We start from the raw sequence: 19,188 nt of genomic DNA on the forward strand, positions 1-19,188 counted from the left end.
TTTTTTTCAAGCAGCAAAGATGCCTTCCCACTTTATTTGAACTTGAAACACATCTGATGACCATGCCATCAGTTTAGTGGTGCTGGTGGGTTTTTTGATTGCTGTTGGATGTTTGGATGTGTGCACTGTAGGTTAATGCGGTGGAAATGAAGAATAATGAAAGTGCTGCTAGAAGGAGAGTAAATTTGACTTTAGCCTGACTGAATTAAGGTAATGGAAATTTTGTGTTTTCCACACTAACCACCTACATAATAATTTGAAAGATATTACATGTACAAGAATGCAAGATGTTTATAGTCTGTTCTCAGTAGAGAAAGAACCTAAGAACTTCAGCTAGGACAAACCTATGGAAGGCAGAGCAGAGCTGAGCATGTCAGTGACTGGGTGTGCATCAAAATTGATTTCTTTATTGTGTGGCCACACATTCCAGTGCCAGAAAAGCTTTGGCTGACCATCATCAGGCAGAGTATCACAGTGACCCTCACCTCAAAGATCTGTATGACACTGACCTGCTCCTTGAAGGGCTGACCTGCTTGATCGGTTGGTGGTGTCAATGGATTTTACTCCCCAAAGACTCATTCTCATGGACACACCTGGTGATGTGTTGGTTCAATTTCAAACACCTTCTGGGTGGTAATGGGTCCAGGGGCCGGGTGTGGTACAAGGAGTCCTATATCTACACGACACTTTGACAGTCATAATTCACGTTCACTGACAAGGCAAAAGTGAAAAACAATATTGCTGAAACTTTACAGTACAGAAAACAAACACAAAAATCTAGTATCAGCCATACCTTTTTCAGTGTGCAGAAATTCAGCTGTCAGTTGTCTTATCAGTGTGATAGACTAGTACATTAAACAGCACACAAAACAATCTCGGCAGATAGCTGTTCTTGTTCTGCAGCTCATTCTCTGAATGCTATGCTTTTCTTGTTTAATTTGTTCTTATCATTCATAGCAGCTTTGATGCTTTCTATTAAATAACCAGAAGACAGTAGCATTCTTAGGTTTGAATAAATCTGTTTTTAATGATCTGAGAGGGAATCATATGCAAGCTCCTCCACCTGCAAATAGCAGCCATTACACACTCCTTTTTTCATAGTACTATTATTTGTTATTATGTTAAGCTTCTTTTTCGATAAACAGGAAAAAGGAGAGAACACTCCTGGGATTTGATGTGTCCACTGTTTGAAGCAGATGCTCTAGTGTTCTTCAAAGCAGCTTTTGAAAGGCAGAGCTTCTCTTTAGAATCAAGGTCTCCTCGGAATCTCCATGAAGGGTTTATTTGTTGATGGGCTTTAAAATGCACTCTGCTGTTTCCCATTGAGAAAATGTTGAAAGAGGAAAAAATGGGGAGAAAAATCACTTACACACTCAATTATAATCCTGTTTAGAACAGAAAAGTATATTTCAATAATTTAGGTAATTTCTTTATAAACAGATCTGCTTTTTTTAAAAAAAAAAAAAAAAAAAAAAAATCACAAGCTGAGGTCCATTATACTGGCAAAGTTTAGCAATGAACATTAGCTATATTCAACATCAGGACTTGTCTTTTCACAGCCCCCCCCAAACCTTTTTTTTTTTTTTTTTTTTAAATCTAGCACTATGTACACACCTGCCATGAGACAGGAATGCACACACCCACTGAACATCCCCCGGGTGTTACCACACAAATAATGACATGGTCACAGTGACACAAACAGGTGTTGCTTTTGGTATTTGTTGTGACTTCCTTCTCAAAGTCTTTACCCCATAAGGCTCAACGCTCAGTTTTGGCATTTGTAGAACTCACATTTCATACAGGCACATCAAGACATTATTCTACCTAACAGGTATATCTTACCTTCTGTGCAGTTTCTGTGTGTCGGTATATCCCTATCCCTCAGCGAATGGGGTTAATTTGTTCTGTGAAATGGGGGGGGTGCGGTGGCGCAGTGGGTTGGACCGGGTCCTGCTCTCCAGTGGGTCTGGGGTTTGAGTCCCGCTTGGGGTGCCTTGAGACGGACTGGCGTCCCGTTCTGGGTGTGTCCCCTCCCCCTCCGGCCTTACGCCCTGAGTTGCTGGGTACGCTCTGGTTCCCCGTGACCCCGCATGGGACAAGTGGTTCAGAAAATGTGTGTGTGTGTGTGTGTGTGTGTGTGTGTGTGTGTGTGTGTTCTGTGAAATCACCTCATTGGAGAAATTCACAGTGTTAGGGGGTCAACAGTAGGTAGCCAGACAAAATGAAATGTAAAATTAAAAAAGGTATCTTTATGGTGACATTGAAAATATCAAAATATTTTTAAATACTTGTAACAAAAATTGAATTCCATTAGGTATCCTAATTATTAAATGGTAACATGACTTGTGCGTGTGAAAAACGTGGTGAGCAGTGAGCAAAAACACTCGTGTGTGTGTGTGTGTGTACAAGGCACCCCTCATTTTACGAAATTAATCCATTCCTGAAAGTGTGGACATTGAAATTTTGGACACGAAAGCCTATTTCCCATTATTTTAAATGGGGGCAAAATAAAAATGTGTTCCCAAAACCACTTTTCTTAATATCACTGATTCACTTAGATAACTATAAACCTATGATTTGAATGCAATATAAAATATATAACTACATTTATTCATTTAGCAGGCACTTTCCTCCAAAGCGATGTACGTATCAGAATACAGCGCGAAACTTCATTACACCTTTTACCTTCACTCACGGGCCTGCTTTCCAGGTTGTGCTCTGGAACGGCCATAGTCACTTCTATACTTACTGCTCCAGCAGGCTAACTCCTACTTTTCTTTCTTTGTAACTGAGCACCTCCTCACAGGATTAGCATTAAACCAGGCAGGATTCACTGATCATGTTATGTTAATCACGAACAACTTTTAAAATGCATGCATGCGCACCTGCAAAACCCTCAGATAAGATTTTTCCTATATTATTATAACTATCCTCCTGCTCTCCCTGCGCTCATTCAGTTTAATAACACTCCCAATATGGCTGCCAGACACACCTGTGGTATTTCACACACTGACCACAATGCCTTTCTCTCTTAAAGTGACAGTGTCACATTCCTAACGCGGTAACATGAAAGAAGTTTGGATGCAGATGCGCTAAGTGCAGTACGTTACTGTACTTCTGCTTCACTCGAGCGCTGTGCTAATTTCAGTTTTGGATACATCTTGCTATACTGATTTTTAATTCATTTTTGATCCAGAAATTAAACTGTCGGGTATCGAAATTCAATTGAAATTCAATCAATTCTTTATGCTTTTTTCAGACTAAAATTTTCTGTAAAGGGAGTTTGTAAATTGAGGAATGCCTGTGTTATTACTGTGCTACTGGAGGGGGAAATCCCATCATACTGAATAATGCACCCATTGCAGTATTAAGGATTATATACTGAGGAGTAGTTGATAGTGTAGTGGTTACAGCTGCTGCTTTTGGACCTAATGGTTGCAGGTTCAAATCTCATCTCCAGCTGTAGTGTTCTTCAGATAGGTACTTACCCTGCATTGCCCCAATGAAAATGACCTAGCTGTGTAAATGGTTAAATAATTGTAGGTATATTAGCATTGTAAGTCACTTTGGAGACAAGTGTCAGCTAAATGAATATACATGTATTGTCATAAACCTGATTTTATTGTTCAGGGCCTTGTCACAAAAGTGAATGTGTAGATATATTAAAAATATGTCTACGCATGTGTTAAGAAATACAGCGCAAGAAGCAGGCAAAATATTTTTTGTCCTTTTTCCCTTTGTTAAATTGGATTGATTGGGGCAATCGGACAAAAAAAATGTAGCTTGATCAAGGAGGATCGACGCTTGAAAGCGTAATTAGAAACTCCGCAACTGACGATCAGGTCGCCTGGTTGGGGCTCAGCAGCGTTGTGTGATTTTATTAACTTCTCTCAGCCCCGATTAATGCCTAACCTTCCCGAGATTGATTGGACATGTCTGAGCTATGAATGTATTGATTTCGCTATCTGTTGTGGTTTTCTCCAGCAACATGCTCAAGAGCTGCTCACCCTAAAATCTGGTGGAGTGTGTTGCTTTTCTGCGTGCAGCTATGGCATGTGTTTCTTTAAAAGCGACCCCTGAGATGAGAGCGGTAGGGCAGTGGGCATTAGGCCTTGTGGGGCCTTTTTTTCTGCCAGCTTTGGGCTGCATGCATTCAGCAAGTCCAGTGTCAACGTCCCCTAAATTGCACCAGGGACTCGTGCGCAATTAGGGATCCCAGTGACACGTCCTCAGCCAATTATTTTCCCTTTTATTTTTCGGAACTCCTGCCACGGTGTATCTTTCAAGACAGGAGCACGAGTGCTGTGTCTAGTTCCCGTTGACCCACGAGTAGGGCAAAGAGGCCTTGCTGCAGCTCTCACACAGCACTTCACCCTGAGCTTACCTTCATCTTTTCGCCGACTTTTCTCGATGGTATTCGTCGGCCCCTGGCACTGCGGGATATTGTTTAGGACAGATTTCTTACTGAGAGTGAAAGAAAGAGCACTGTGATAAGAAGTGCTTCATCATGAAGGGCCATGTGTGAGTAGGGTACTGCCAGGGTAACCTGAGTGGGCTGGGAGGTTGGTGGAATGTGTGAGGCCCAGAAGTCCGACTGAGACCCAATGCCTTACCGTGGCCTGTTGACTCGACGTTTTAACTGGATCCGAGAGCAGCGCAGGAATAAACCTACAACTGATGCCATGGCTTAACATGCAAACCACACTCAAGAACATCAGTGATGCCGCAACCCCAACAAGCACAAACATGATGGACCTACAAAGGTATGAATAGGGTGCAATTGCAGCTGTCATCTTTCACTTCAGATGTTGGATTTTTTTTTCATTTTCTCTGTCAGTGCTCTTGCGTACCATTGTACATATGAAGCCAGAGACCGTGAGAATCCTTTTCCTTGTGCCCAGAACTGTGCCTCAATAACGACCTAAGGATACGTAGCCTTAGGATGGGCTCCTGTGGGCTCCTCCATGCACAGTATAACTCACATATTCCTTTCTCAGGATTCGTCTTAACATTTTGAAGGCTGAGCTTCAGGTGCTTTAGGAGGGTTATGAGGCGGCTTCTTTGTCAGCTTTGGATGTTACCCTAACTATTTACAGTATCTTGTTCACAGTTGTACATTTCCACCAATAAAATGGTGTTTTCAACAAAGTCTTGTCCTTGTGTAGGTTGTCTAAAGGACTCTTGGCAATCAGGGCTCTATCTCTTCCCATTGTGGTCTTATCGCCACTTTCTCTGTGCTGCCTTTGTGTTGCCGACCAAAGCCTCCGTGTCACAGATGCTTTGCTGTGCTTTGTAAATTTCTGGACAGAAGCACTGCCTTGTATTGGATGCAAACCCCAAATTAATTTGATAAGTGTAATATTCTGAGGTTCTCATGCAGTGCTTTTTTCAGAACGTGTTCACAAGTTGCCTGTTAATGAATCCGAAGCAGTCGGTTACCCAGCAGGAATGGACTCCGAGGCTCTCGCCAAGCTCAGTTGCTCTCCTCTATTCTGTCATTTCCATCAGCTGTTTCAGGGATGATTCACTGAAACGGTTTTGTTTCCCTCTCTCTCCCGGCTGCATCTTAAGAAAAAGAATTCGTTTTTTTTGTTTGTGCTCTATCCCTGCCTTGGGGCATACAATACACTGTTCTACATTTCTGTGCCAAAGATAGTTATGTAGGTGTTACTTTGATTCGCCCTGTCATGTTTTTCATCCATTTTCTGCCAGTGCTTCCTTGCCCTGACGGGGTGCTCGTGGAAGTCCTTGGGAGGTCAACGAAGGTGGGCTGAGACTGAACAGGGGGTCCGAATAGTGCAGGTTGGATAAGTTTGGCCTATACGGTACCCCCCATACCCGTAGCTCCCACAGAGATGCTCCTTTCATTTGTTTGGAGCTCTTGGTCCTGCAAATAATTACCCAGCAATGTAAATTACAGCATGGCTGTGCTCAAACCCTGCCCCACTGCCAGTCCCCCGCAACACACCATGCCGCTCTGCGAAACAGAACAAGCCACTTTTTCACTTCTGCCTCTGTTTGGGGTAGTCTAATACTAAATCCTCTACAAATTATATTTTCTTAGCTTTTCCCTCCCCTTTCCCTTTCTTTTCAGGTTCTTACCTCCATGGTAGTATATGAAGTTCAGATTGAAAACATCTTTAGTTAATGTTTAACTGAGGTCCTGGATAGGAAGGGCTCAAAAAAACTAGATTAGTGCAGGAAGGTAACGAGTACATAGTGGTATATTCCCATTTTTAAAAAATTATCTTCAAATAACTGTTGTGTGGAACAGTCATTGAATGAATATACTTGGCTGTAAGCTTTCTAGCTTCTGTTTTTTTTTCTTTTCTTTAAAGTCACTGTGGGTATATTTGACATGGCTGACAGCAACAAGATTGTAACTGGACCTTCTCCTCCTCTGTTTCATCCTTCTCTTCCTGCTCCTTCCCCTTCTGACCTGTGCGCCAAGTTGTTTGTTGGTATCGAGCAGCTTTCATCGGCTGCTTCAGCTTCGCCGCTCCGCATGTACTCAGCTGTGGGCCACATGTCTGAAGCACGGAGACCAGGGAACTAATGCTGATCGGCGGGGATCTGGTTTGCAGCGGTTCAACTAGATGTTGCGGTTGGCGTGATCTGAACTTTCACAGCCTGTGTCATGCCTAATGCCTCACTTCCCACATCCAGATCTGCTGGGTGATTTATATCAAACAGGTGCTCAGCTTGAAGGCAATGTGGGCTAAGGACATGAGGGATACATGTGGACTTTTCATTAACACTGGGACCAAGAGGAGCAGGAGGCAGAGTGTTCTAAAATTACGACCACAGGAGCATCGTCCTTAGGAGATCAGCCTGTCATCTCCAGTGTCAGTCTTTAGTTAAGAGAGAGAATGGCAGAGCGGTGAAGAAAATGCGGAGAAACGGGAAGTGCCTAAATACATCCTCATCGAAAGGTTTTCCTCGATCCTGTAGGCTCTAGCAAGATCCACTGTCTTGTGACTGTCTGAAACTTTTATCTTATGAATTCAGTATTGGTGGAATATCAGCGTTCTGTAGCTGATACAGGAGGTCTCCTGCTTCACGGTCTCTTCACTCCTTCCAATGGATCGGAAGAGAAGAATCTGCTTCTCTCATACCACATCTGTCTACATGTGCAAGAGGATCACATCATTTCTGTCAGCTGCTGTTGCTTATAGACCCTGTTAGCAATAAGCCTTTGTAAAAAAAAAAAAAAAAAAAGATCAGATTAAGCAGAGCTATTGTCCTGATTCCAAAACTGAAAAATTGGGATGCACTTACAGTCAAAACAGTATTGGCACTATGAGCTTATTGTGTGTTTTGATCACAGCTTTAAAGAGTCTTCCTGACACGTTGTTTGGTCCTTGAGGTTCTCACTGCCTAAAACAAGCATTTCAAAGTCCTGGCACTGCACATTTTAATGTGCAACAACCCTGTTTAAAAGTTTGGAACTGCTGATGTCCTCAGGTAGAGAGTTTAATGTTCCCTTTTTGCAGATGGGAGCTTTGCAGGGCTGAAATGTCTTTTGATGTCATGTTCTTTAGAATAAAATGGGGGCTTTTTTCAACTTTGTCCATTAAGCCACTTTCTTATTTGGATTTTTCTCTTTTTTTTTTTTTTTGTGTAATTTTGTAGCCGGGGGTGCGGTGGCTCAGTGGGTTGGACCGGGTCCTGCTCTCCGGTGGGTCTGGGGTTCCAGTCCTGCTTGGGGTACCTTGCGACGGACTGGCGTCCCGTCCTGGGTGTGTCCCCTCCCCCTCCAGCCTTATACCCTGAGTTGCCGGGTTAGGCTCCGGTTCCCCGTGTGGGACGAGCGGTTCAGAAAGTGTGTGTGTGTGTGTGTGTGTGTGTGTGTGTGTGTGTGTGTGTGTGTGTGTGTGGTTTTGTAGCCCTTTTGCTTGCAGTTTCTGATTGCTATGTAGCTGTAGGGGAAATTTAATCTGAAAACAAGGTGTGACTCTCCATGGACATTTTTGCTATTCGGCTGTAAGCTTCATACGCCGTTATCCAAAGTAAATAGTTCTTTCTGTTTAGACATCTGAATGTATAAAGAATAATACTGTAGAATGTATTGTTGCTATGCAGTCGAATAGATTTTTGCTTTAAATGGATACTGTATAACATTCAGTCTTATATTGCTAAACTCACACTTTTCTGGAATCTAATCTTCTAGTTTTTGACTGTTTGTGAGTCTTGCTTTTTGGATGTAAAGAACACGATCGCTTAGTATGGAAAAGACATAATTTTTCTTCCAAAGTACGGTTAAATATAGTTTACATTTCAACTTGAGCGACAAACCAGATGGTCTCAGAGTCTGTGTGAGCTGCTTTCTGAGAGACTTGTTATCTGAAATTCCCATAGTGCTGTGGTTCTACACAACGCCTCTGTGCCCCTCAGGGCTTCGCAAAACAAACTCATGGCCTCTCCGCGAGGAACATGACTGTAATACCGTTGTGAGATCTTATCGCTCTTGTTTTTGTTTTCAGTGAAAACCCATCAGTTGCCAGTGTTCTCTCACAAGGTTGAGAATTCAAGGTGAACCAGGTCAAAGGAACGTCTGATTATGAGATGAGTGTTTTATTCAAAACAAAACAAAAAGCAGAACAGGATATGGCCTGTTTGATTACAGCTGTCAGCTCCCTTTTGTTTATTGTGCCAGCGAAAATGAGCCTGTATGGCTGTAAAGCATTCTTTCAAAAATTACTTGGCAAATGTGTAAGTGTGAGCACGAGAACTTTAAATGGCTATATCCTACAATGTATTACACAAATAGCAGACCATTAGAAGTCCAGGCCATTGGCTTTCTCCCTCTGTCAGTTCTGCAGATTGACGTGGTTCTTTGTTAAAAAAGAATACGAGGCTTCCCCATCTCCCCACAAATCTAATCTGGGTCTCTTATCTACACCTGAGTTGACATTCATAATAATATTCTTGTTTTCTCTCACCCCTGTTTAAGGGACACATTTTTTTCCTTTATTAATCTCCTTGATTCCATAAAAGAGTTAAGGAGCAAAAATCAATTCTCTTCTGGGGTTTTATTATTTGAAATGACAGCAGCTCTTTCTGAAGATGAGGTTTTCACCGTAGCAGACCAGTCTGAGCTCAGACCCATAAAATAACTTTTTTTTTTTTTTTCTTTCCTTTTGAAATCTTTGTCTTTAATGACTTTAGCAAATGTGCAGTGGAAGGTGAATGGGGAGACATCACAGCTCCTCTTAAAGGGGTCTCTGTAATTATTTATGCAGGATATCCTGCTCTAGAATAAGGGGCCAGGTCCCCGTCGCCTTCACCTTTCATCCTGTACTTTTTCATCTCGGAAATCTTTTCCCCATAATCATTTCTTTTGGTTATTCTATCATCATGTGCTTTTAGTTGTTGTTACTCTTACCGTTGTTATTAATAGTTTAATAGTGGTGCTGTTTGTTCAGTGTTTCTTTATGTAATGCCTTATACAGTTTGCCCTGATTTTTAGAATGTGACCAGATGTTTTTTCGGACTTGCCAATCACTAACAAGTCACATTATCACACATTCATGTATTATGTACCACAAAATAATTCACAGCTTTCTCTGTTGTTTTTTGGCATGATACCATCTATGGAGGATTTCAAACTTTTACATTACTTCATTTAGCAGACACTTTTCTCCAAAACAACTTCCAATGAACTCTATGTAGGGTTATGAGCCCACACACCTTATTCACCAAGGTGACTTACACTGCTAGATACACTACCTACAATGGGTCACTACTCATCTATACACTAGTGAAACACACTCTCTCTGTCATTCGAACACTATGGGTGAACCTGAACAGCATGTCTTTGGACTGTGGGAGGAAACAAGAGCACCTGGAGGAAACCCACACAGACATGGGGAGAACACGCAAACTCCACACAGACCGAGCGGGGTTCAAACCCACGTCCTCTCGCACCACCCAGGCGTGATGAGACAGCAGCACTATTAACCCCTGTTCCACTATTAACATCCAGTTTTTTCATTAAGCAGAAATTTTTTTCCGAAGCAATACTGAATAAACACAAGTGCATTTCACCGACTGACAGAGATATAGCTACTGTATAAAAAGACTGTTTGTATTAAGAACTAACAGTTGCCTCAGTTGTGCTTTCACATCCATGTTTCTTATAGATGCGCTTGTGCTGTAGGTGGCACTGTGACATGCTGCCTCGCCTCTTCTGTGGCCCCCGTGGAATTTGCTGAATTGCCCATCTTTTTAGGAGGATGGTCCAGAGGGTTTCATGGCTAATTGAAGGTGTCTGAGAAGCCCTCAGTGCTGTGTTGTCAGGTGTGGGTCTTGGTCATGGCTCAGACTTCTGTTTTCCAGGTTGCTTAAAAGGATCTTGGATGAAAAAGGTTATCTCCTACTAATTCAAACCATTGTTCTTGGCTTGGCAAAACATGCTGTGGGGAATGCGTTGGTCAGTTTAGGCTGTGCCTTATTAAAGGTGAGAGGGCACGATGCTAAGCGACCCTCAGCTGCTCTTCTGTGGCCGAAAGCCCTTCACCAGAACTTGTACTCACCATGGTAACTGTAACATGGAAAGGTGTAGTTGTGTGTGTGTGTGTGTGTGTGTGTGTGTGTGTGTGTGTGTGTGTGTGTGTGTGTGTGTGTGTGTGTGCGCGCTCTTAATGCTGATGACTCCAGCTTTCGGACGTCTCTTATTTTTCTTCCAGCCTGTGAAGAAAGAAAAAAAAAAATGTTCGCAAACAAAACAAAAATCGCAAGGACTACAAAATCTTGCAATTGGTTGATTTGATTTCCACTTTCAGCGAAGCCAAAAGTCTGCCTTTCCTGGGACAAAAATAGTAGCGATTTGAATAATTAATGGTGGTGAGCGCATGAGGTCGGAAAACGTTGATCTGTTTGTCTCTTACTTCTCGATGACCTTTAATAGGAAATATCCTGCTAATGTTGAGTGTGTGTTGTATTTGGGGAGAAACACCAGAGCCCTGGTTGATCTCGGTGTGGCTCCGGGTGAGGTTGAAGCCACGGGCGTTTCGTTCAGCTCTGTGTCAGACGTGGAAGATGCTCAGGGAGAAGTGAGCATTCCCATGGTTGTCACTGTAAAGACACACAGCCAACTAGAGGAGAAGTGAGAACTTCTGATTGTAGTTGAGGCTGCAGTGTGTGTAGGAAATTGAGTACAAAAGTGTCATTTATAAAAATAATAAATTAGAAAAACAGTAAATTTGTGTATTCCTGTCTCTCTGTTGGGTCAAGGCCTCATGTACATGCTTTACCTCGCCAGGTCCAAAGAAAATGTGTGTGCGTGTGTGTGTGTGTGTGTGTGTGTGCACTCTGTGAATTTCACTCACAAGGACCAGCAGGGGAGGAACATCAGCGGTACCTGCTGGAGGAACAGTGGAGCTGGCTGATCTCTCTATCTCACACACACACACACACACACACACAAATTCAGAGATAGATTCAAGCCCGTTCCCTGTCAAACACACCGCAGCCGCCACCACTTCCCCCCCGTGGGTTCCTGGCGCGCGCAGCATGTGCGGAGTGAGCCAGGTTGCCTGGGGGCGAATGAAGGGTTTGCGGTACGAGCACGATTGCTCATCTCTGATTATACATCAATACCTCTATCCCACGGATAATTTATGCATTTACAGAGCGCAAGCAAACCACTGGGGACATCATGGGGAGATGATACACTGCACTTCTCTGAAGCCTTGTTAAAGAGGTTGCTCTCAGTTGCTGTAACAAAGTGTTTCTGTAGTTATTGAAACACTTTTTCTACTCAGCAGTTGAGAAAACTTGATGAGGAAGGAACAGGCAAAGGTTACTAGACGTAATTCATCTGCGGTTTATTTACATTAGTGTGAAAACTAATTTTGTTGCCGAAATGCAAGCGAAATGGTACAAAGCGGCCTGTGCAATAGCAGTAAATGTTTGTTTCCGGTGTATTTGTCCCTTTTGCTCCGATTCACTCGAGGTTCGTGTGACCCTGGCTCTTCCGAGACCCCCTCGTCTGCCGGGCTGGTATCCCGTGGCTGGCTGCTCATGGATTTAGCACCCTGGGAGCCTCTTGCTGTGTGCTGCCTAGAATTGGTTAATTAACCCAAACCCACTTAAAAGTTTCTAATTACACCAAGATGTTTTTTCAGTCGTACACACTAAATGTGCGGATGCTCCGTTAACTCATTTTATTCTATATTCTGACTTTACCGGAATGTTTATTGTGTCTATTGTGATGTTATTTGATCGTCCTCGGTGTTGCTTACTGTCGGTCATGTTTATTCTCACCGCCGCTTTAATCTGTCGTAAAGCGTGTCGTTTGTTTGAAGCCTACCTCCCGAAGCCAGAAAGTGTTTGAGCAAGCGGTGCTGTGCCACACCGGAGCCAAGCATCGTAACACCCATCCGGAGCGTGTCCAGCCATCAAACCTGCGACATTTCCAGCTCCTTAAGAGCCTCGGCTATTTCTGTTCCACAGACTGATGGCTAAACTTGAAGATCATTGATTTTACGGGAAGCCGTGTTTACACTCTGAATGCCATCGACCTGAGCTGCCTTTTTGCCTCCTTAAGTAGGAGACGGAGCACAGATGTCTGGCCTTTCTGTAAATGCCAGTGAGGGGGTGGAGCTTGTGGCAGATGGGGGCGGATCCTTTTGCGCCGAGAGTGAAAACATGCTCTTGAAGGCCTCGGTCGGTCGTTTTTGAATTATGGATGAATCAGCATGAGCTTGTTAATTTCAAGTTATTAGGTTAGGTTATTTAGGTTATAAAAGGCATTTTTTTTCTTCTTAAAAGAAATGTTTGCATTTTAAAAGCAGCCTTCTGTGTCTCAGAAATCCCATGACTTTGGTGATAATTCTCTGCAGCGTTCCAGCTGACTGGAGCTGGGGAAAGTGGTGCTCTGAGTTCGCAGGCGGGATCACTGATGTGGGTTTGAACCACACTCGAGAGCTTGATGCGTACTCCTCTGGAGAGACCAGAGCTCTTCATTACTATTCATACTCTACTGGCCATATGTCTTAACGTTCGTCGATTAAGCGCTCGAGCGAGGAGCTCTCTTTTCAATTTAAATGTTCAAGGTAAAGAGGAAATTTGAACATTGATGTATTCGAAGCTGGTTGGGGTAGCTTTGCAGACGCAACCCTTTCCGATTTTCCAAGGGGTTCTCCTAGACTTTTTGATTAATAAAACAGAACCCGTGTGGGACATCAGACCCCATCTTCTTCGTCAATGGGCTTCTTTCTTCCTCTTCCTCTTCTCTGCCCCGTATATGTCACCATTCCCGATTGCTGATCGGAGATGAGCGAGACTTGGCCTGGGCCGGTCGTGGCTGCGAGTGCAGCATCAGGGACGAGCAGGTTGCACCTTAAGCTTCAGGTGCTGAATTCCCCAGTGTTTCCCGAGCACCCAACCCCAGGAGAAGCGGCTTTTACAAGCTCATAAGAAGATATGTTCTTGGGCTTTAATTCCCCCTCTCTGATCTGGTAAATTCCATTTAATGAAAATGCTTTTGACTAGATGTAATTTTACGTCCGCTTCAAATTGTCACTGTACTCCAGGGACGGAGTGTGCTTCTGTGTTTTTTTTATTTACTAGCTTTTGCGATGGCAGTAGTGTTAATCCACAGATTGTGTTGAGAGAATGAGATGCGAATCACAGCCTATAGAGAATTGTGAATTCTCTCACAAATGTGATGCATGGTGAAATGTTAAATGTTCTATTCCTGTTGTGTTCTTCACTTTGTCTATTACAACAGGACAAGGCTGTGTTTGTACATATTTATGTGACTTCCAGTTGGATAAATAACACAACTGCAGTTCACGCTGTTTGTCCTTCTTGAGCACCGCACTCCAGCAGAAATTCCATTCATTCTTTACTGAAGAACACTACGTTTTTGTGTTATTTGTTTGAACGTTGAGTTACACGTTTTCATGCTGTAGGAGTCCCTGTTGAAGTACAGTTTATGTTTTACCGATGACCCCCTTCCACACACACACACACACACACACACACACACACACGTGCGCGCACAGAGGACCTGTCACATAAGGGCTTATTTCCACTATGGGTTCTGGAATCTTGGAATTCAGGATGTTTCTGGCCCTGACTCTGTGGCAGTATTAGTTTTAATCAAAGACTGCTGTATTTCAGAGCTAATGCCACACAAAAGGGAAGCATCACAGTCCTCCTTGTTCCTTATAGTGTGGCTTCACATGAGTACCGCAACCCACTGTTCCTTTCTGTCCTTCCGTTTTCATTCAAACAAAGAAGCAGGTCACCGTCCGTAATGCACCACTGCCACTTTTTCACTCCTTCTCACCACAGAGGTGGTTGCCGTTCAGTGCTCCCTCTTGGCGTGCTGTCATACGGGTGTTTTGTTCTCGGCCTGACGTCTTCAGCTGTGGGTGGAGCTGATGACACCGATTACAGCAAAGGGGAGCAGGAGAGGCATGTTCCTGCAGGTGATCTGCTAGTCGAGATGTAGTGGAACATCTCAAGTTTGTCCAGGTATCATTTTGATTTTGACTTGTTCGGGGGTAGTAGGGCTGTAGGTAGTCTTATGGTTAGGGATGTCTTTCTGTAGTCCCCTCGAGCAAGGTACTTACCCTGGATTGATACAGTAAAAATATCCCGCTACATAAATGGATAAATTTCAAGTGTCTTGCGTAGCTCTGTACAGACCCAATGTCGTAAGTCTCCTTGGACAGTGACTTTCACTAAGGGAGGGTTAGTAATATGTATGACAGAATTTTGCAAAACTGAAACATTGGACCATTGGAAATGGAGCGAAGTGGAAGAAGCTCATCGGGTATAAACGGTAAACGGTATCCTCAGGAAAATGAAATATATCAGTCAAGTGGTGAACTTACTAATAGTCTTGAAACTGTGCACTTATGGGAAACTTTGCTCATTTAATATTCAGCACTCAAGGTTAAAGACCAGACCGAGTTATTGGTTTGATTCCAGTCACCTCTCTTAATGAATGTTGTCTACATGCCTTTAGTAAAATTATTAGCTCAGCAGTACCGCTCTCCATCATGTGTCTCCTTCCTGGAGCGAGATATGGCAAACCTGTACAGCACCTTGGACACGGCTGCGCTTTTTTGCCATCGGAAGTCCCGGGCATGTTTGCGCAGTATGAATTTATAACAATTTTCTTGTGTGTGCACACAGATCCTTATTCGGGCACACAGGAATTCGGCAATTTAATATAGAAAGCTGGGAAGCTGAGTGCAAACTAGGAGAAACTCACTTGAAAGTGCAGCCCTTTATTTCACTGCATATTCAGTGCGCATTTATCTATCTTAAGTGCTGGGAGAAGGGACTCCAAAGGAACATTAAAGTGTTGCTACTTAACATCGCTAATGTTCCCTACAATTATGTAAATGTATCATGCAACGATATACAGTTCCAAAAAGTTTGTGTTTCCAGTTACTGAATTTTATTTGTTTGTTTACACAATTTGTTCTTCACTGAATATGTTAATTTCGGGAAATGGTTCATGGTGACCTTCTGTTCCTTGATGACAAGGTGACAGATGGCAGGTTTACTGGGAATGAACGTCATGTGTGGAGCTTTGCTGAACTTGTTTTCGCCATCTGATCATAACTTTAATTTTGGGCTCAGTGTATTATACAACACATGAAGCACATTCAGTGATTTTCTATAGAAATTCTGAGGTTCTTGGGATGCTTTTAATTCACTTGAATTTCAATCATTACCTGGCCTAACCTGCAATGGAAATTATCTTTAAAAAAAATTGATTCCTCTCTTCTATATGTTATTACATTTTCAGAATGACATATGTAATAGAAGTACTGATTTCTATTTATTTTTTCTAAATATGGGAGTAGACTCGATAGTGCTCTAAGTTCTCCTTTGCTTCTTCCCTCAGGCCCAGATGCGATGAACGCCTCAAGTAGGCATCAGCATGGAAAGCTGTGAGTCTCCCGTGGCTTCTGGGACAGACGATGGGCTCACCAGCACCAGCTCCCAGCAGCAGCGCCCTCCACAGCACTGGAACGATCTTTCTAACGCACAGGTCCCCCCCAGCAGCCAGCCCCCATCCTTGGAGCCTCTGTCCCTGTCCACCCCCTACCCTCCCCAGCTACAAGTTTCCGACACGTCTCTTGAGAGTGTGACGCCGCAGCAGACTCGGTCTGTACGCTTGTCCTCTAGCATCAGTTCACCATTAAGACAACAGCAGTCAAGAAGGGTGGGGCTGGGAGAGGAGGAAGGAGGCGTCAGCCGTGGAGACGAGGAGGATGAGGAGCTCGACGACTTTGACGAAATGGAGATTGACACCTGTTTTCCAAGTCTGCAGTCCTTCTCTGCGTTGCCCATAGACCCAGAGGAAGGAGCAATGCCAACACTCCTGCGGCAGCACAAGGCACGACGGAGAGAGGGCACGGAGAGCGGGAGCGAAGAGGGAGAGGAGGAGGACAGCAGCGACGTGGAGAACCTCGCTGGGGAGATCGTCTACCAGCCCGATGGCTCAGCCTACATTGTGGAGAGCTTGAGCCAGCTGATCCAAAGTGACGGGGGCACGGTGCCCAACCTGCTCCCCATAAACTCCCTCCCTGGCACAGGGACGCTGGGGGAATCCACCAGGACTTCATCCTCGGTCTACCCACAGATCATCAACACTTTCCACATAGCCTCATCTTTTGGCAAGTGGTTCGGCTCTTCAGACCAAGGATTCCCCAGTACCTCAAGCCTGGCAGGCCTCAGTCCTGTCCTGCACAGTTTCCGCGTCTTTGATGTGCGGCACAAAAGCAACAAGGAATACCTGAACAGTGACGGGTCTGCCAAGAAGTCCTGCGTATCCAAAGATGTTCCCAACAATGTGGATTTTTCCAAATTTGATGGGCTTGCCCTCTATGGCAAGGGCAAGCCCATCCTCATGTGTTTCCTCTGCAAGCTGTCATTTGGCTACGCACGCTCCTTCGCCACGCACGCCGTGCACGACCACCGCATGACCCTGAACGAGGATGAGCGCCGGCTGCTGGGCCACAAACATGCCTCCGCCATCATCCAGGGTATTGGGAAGGACAAAGAGCCTCTCATCAGCTTCTTGGAACCAAAAAACAAGAGCTCTGCCACGCCACCCACGTTAGTGCCGCAGAGCTTCTACGGCACGTTCAGCGGGGTCCACTTGGACACTGGCAACGGCGGTGGGGCCGAGGCCCTTCACAGCAAAGACCCTGACGTGGGTCTCCAGCAGTCCCCTCTGGGGCCTCTGCTGACACTGGGAGCCCTGGGCAGCCCAAAGCCGCCCCCACTCACCCCAGCCCCAGGCCCTGCCAAAGACTCCAGCACCCTGCCCCTGCTTGGGGTGAGAGCAGAGGGGCATCCTGGGAGAGAGGGAACACACAGGGGAGAAGATGGGCAGAGGGAGCTGGCGGATGGTAAAGGAGTCCTGCTGAGTCCAGAGGTGGACTCTGAGGAGGATGAGGAGGAACTGTTAGAGGAGGAGGAGGAAGAGGAGGAAAGCCCTGCGATAGCATGTGGCAGCAGTAGCAGCAGCGGCGGCGGAGAAGGGGGGAGACCAACTGTCTCAAACCAAAGCATTTCCAAATCTCTTTTATTAATGCCTAGTAGCGCTCTCCAGCCTTCTGCCTGCCCTTCTGCGGCCAGCCCCACGCACAGCAGCAAAGCCCCTACCTCCACATGCTCACCCCCGTCCAGGGTGCCAGCTGCAGATAGTGGAGGGAGGACCTCAGAGACCCCCTCGAGCTTTAACTGCCAGGGGTCTTCCCTCCCCACAGCAGGGGTGGCGGCCAATGGCCGAGGAGATAAGGACGACAGGCCCATGTGCCTGTCGAGCTCCGCGTCCTCCCTGCTGGCCTCCCGTGCGGCCTCCGACGAAAGTGCCAATCAAGACAGTGCCACAGCTCCTGAACCAAATGACAGCCCAGCCGAGGGGGAGGAGGACGGCGGGGCCTTCCTGCACCATCACCACCTTTATCACCATCACCACCACCACCTCCACCCCTCGCCACACACCCACAGCCACTCGCACTCCCATCCCGGAACACCGTGCGACTCAGCCAACGTCGGTGAGTGCCCTCAGAGTCATGGGGTCGGTGGCGGTGGAGGCAGCGGGGTCGAATGCCCCAAGTGCGATACTGTGCTGGGCTCCTCCCGCTCTTTGGGAGGTCACATGACCATGATGCACTCAAGGAACTCCTGCAAGACACTCAAGTGTCCCAAATGCAACTGGCACTACAAATACCAGCAGACTCTGGAGGCCCACATGAAGGAGAAGCACCCAGACTCTGGAGGCTCCTGCATGTACTGCAGCAGCGGGCAGAGCCATCCTCGCCTGGCACGGGGTGAGAGCTATACCTGTGGCTACAAGCCCTTCCGCTGTGAGGTGTGCAACTATTCCACCACGACCAAGGGAAACCTGAGCATCCACATGCAGTCAGACAAGCACCTCAATAACATGCAGACGCTGCAGAACGGTGGCTCTGTCCCCTCTGCCGGAGAGCAGGTGTATGGCCACACCCCTGGGGGTGTGGTCCCTGTGCCCCCAGCCACGCAGGCTGCAGCCCACCACCACCATCACCCTGCACAAAGCGCAGGTCACACAGGTGCCGCCTGCGGAGCACCTTCCCCCACTAAGCCGAAAAGCAAGCCAACGTGGCGCTGTGAGGTTTGTGACTATGAGACCAACGTAGCACGGAACCTGCGCATCCACATGACCAGCGAGAAGCACATGCACAACGTGATGCTGCTGCAGCAGAATGTGGCACAGATGCAGCACAGCCGCCTGGGGGGACTGTCCTCGCCCTCCGAGGCTGAGCTCTATCAGTACTACTTGTCCCAGAACATGACCCTCCCGCCTGGCCTCAAGATGGACCCGGCTGGAGCTGACACCCAGTTCCTGCTTGGTGGCTTCCACCTGGACCCCAATGTGGCAGCCCTGGCTCCTGCTCTCGGTGAGACAGTGTTCTGAGACGCAGCTCCCATGTTGACGGGCATTGATGTGACCTCTGGCCGGGTTATGATCCCACCTGTTCTGTTAAGAAAGCTCACCACAGTAAACCTGAGCACAGTTTACTGGGAGTTCACAGGGGCAGGAGCACTGGGGTTTTAAACAGCCATGACCTTCTCATATTCTAACGCGTACAGGCTGAAACAGTGTGGAGATGCTTCATGGTATAGTTTAACACACACATACACGTTGTCACACCCAGGACAGGA

General features: G+C 45.8%; 1 protein-coding gene across 1 annotated transcript in view; it reads left to right on the top strand.

Annotated features, from left to right (window-relative positions):
* Positions 1 to 19,188, top strand: part of LOC108926358 (zinc finger homeobox protein 3-like) — a 125,126-nt gene that overhangs the window by 30,480 nt on the left and 75,458 nt on the right. The window contains exon 2 of the mRNA XM_029253554.1: positions 15,875 to 18,923. Coding sequence (XP_029109387.1) covers positions 15,911 to 18,923 — 3,013 coding nt within the window. The 5' untranslated portion in view covers positions 15,875 to 15,910. The remainder of the gene's footprint in view (positions 1 to 15,874; positions 18,924 to 19,188) is intronic.

The sequence above is a fragment of the Scleropages formosus genome, chromosome 7 (genome assembly GCF_900964775.1).
Source record: "Scleropages formosus chromosome 7, fSclFor1.1, whole genome shotgun sequence".
NCBI lineage: Eukaryota > Metazoa > Chordata > Actinopteri > Osteoglossiformes > Osteoglossidae > Scleropages > Scleropages formosus.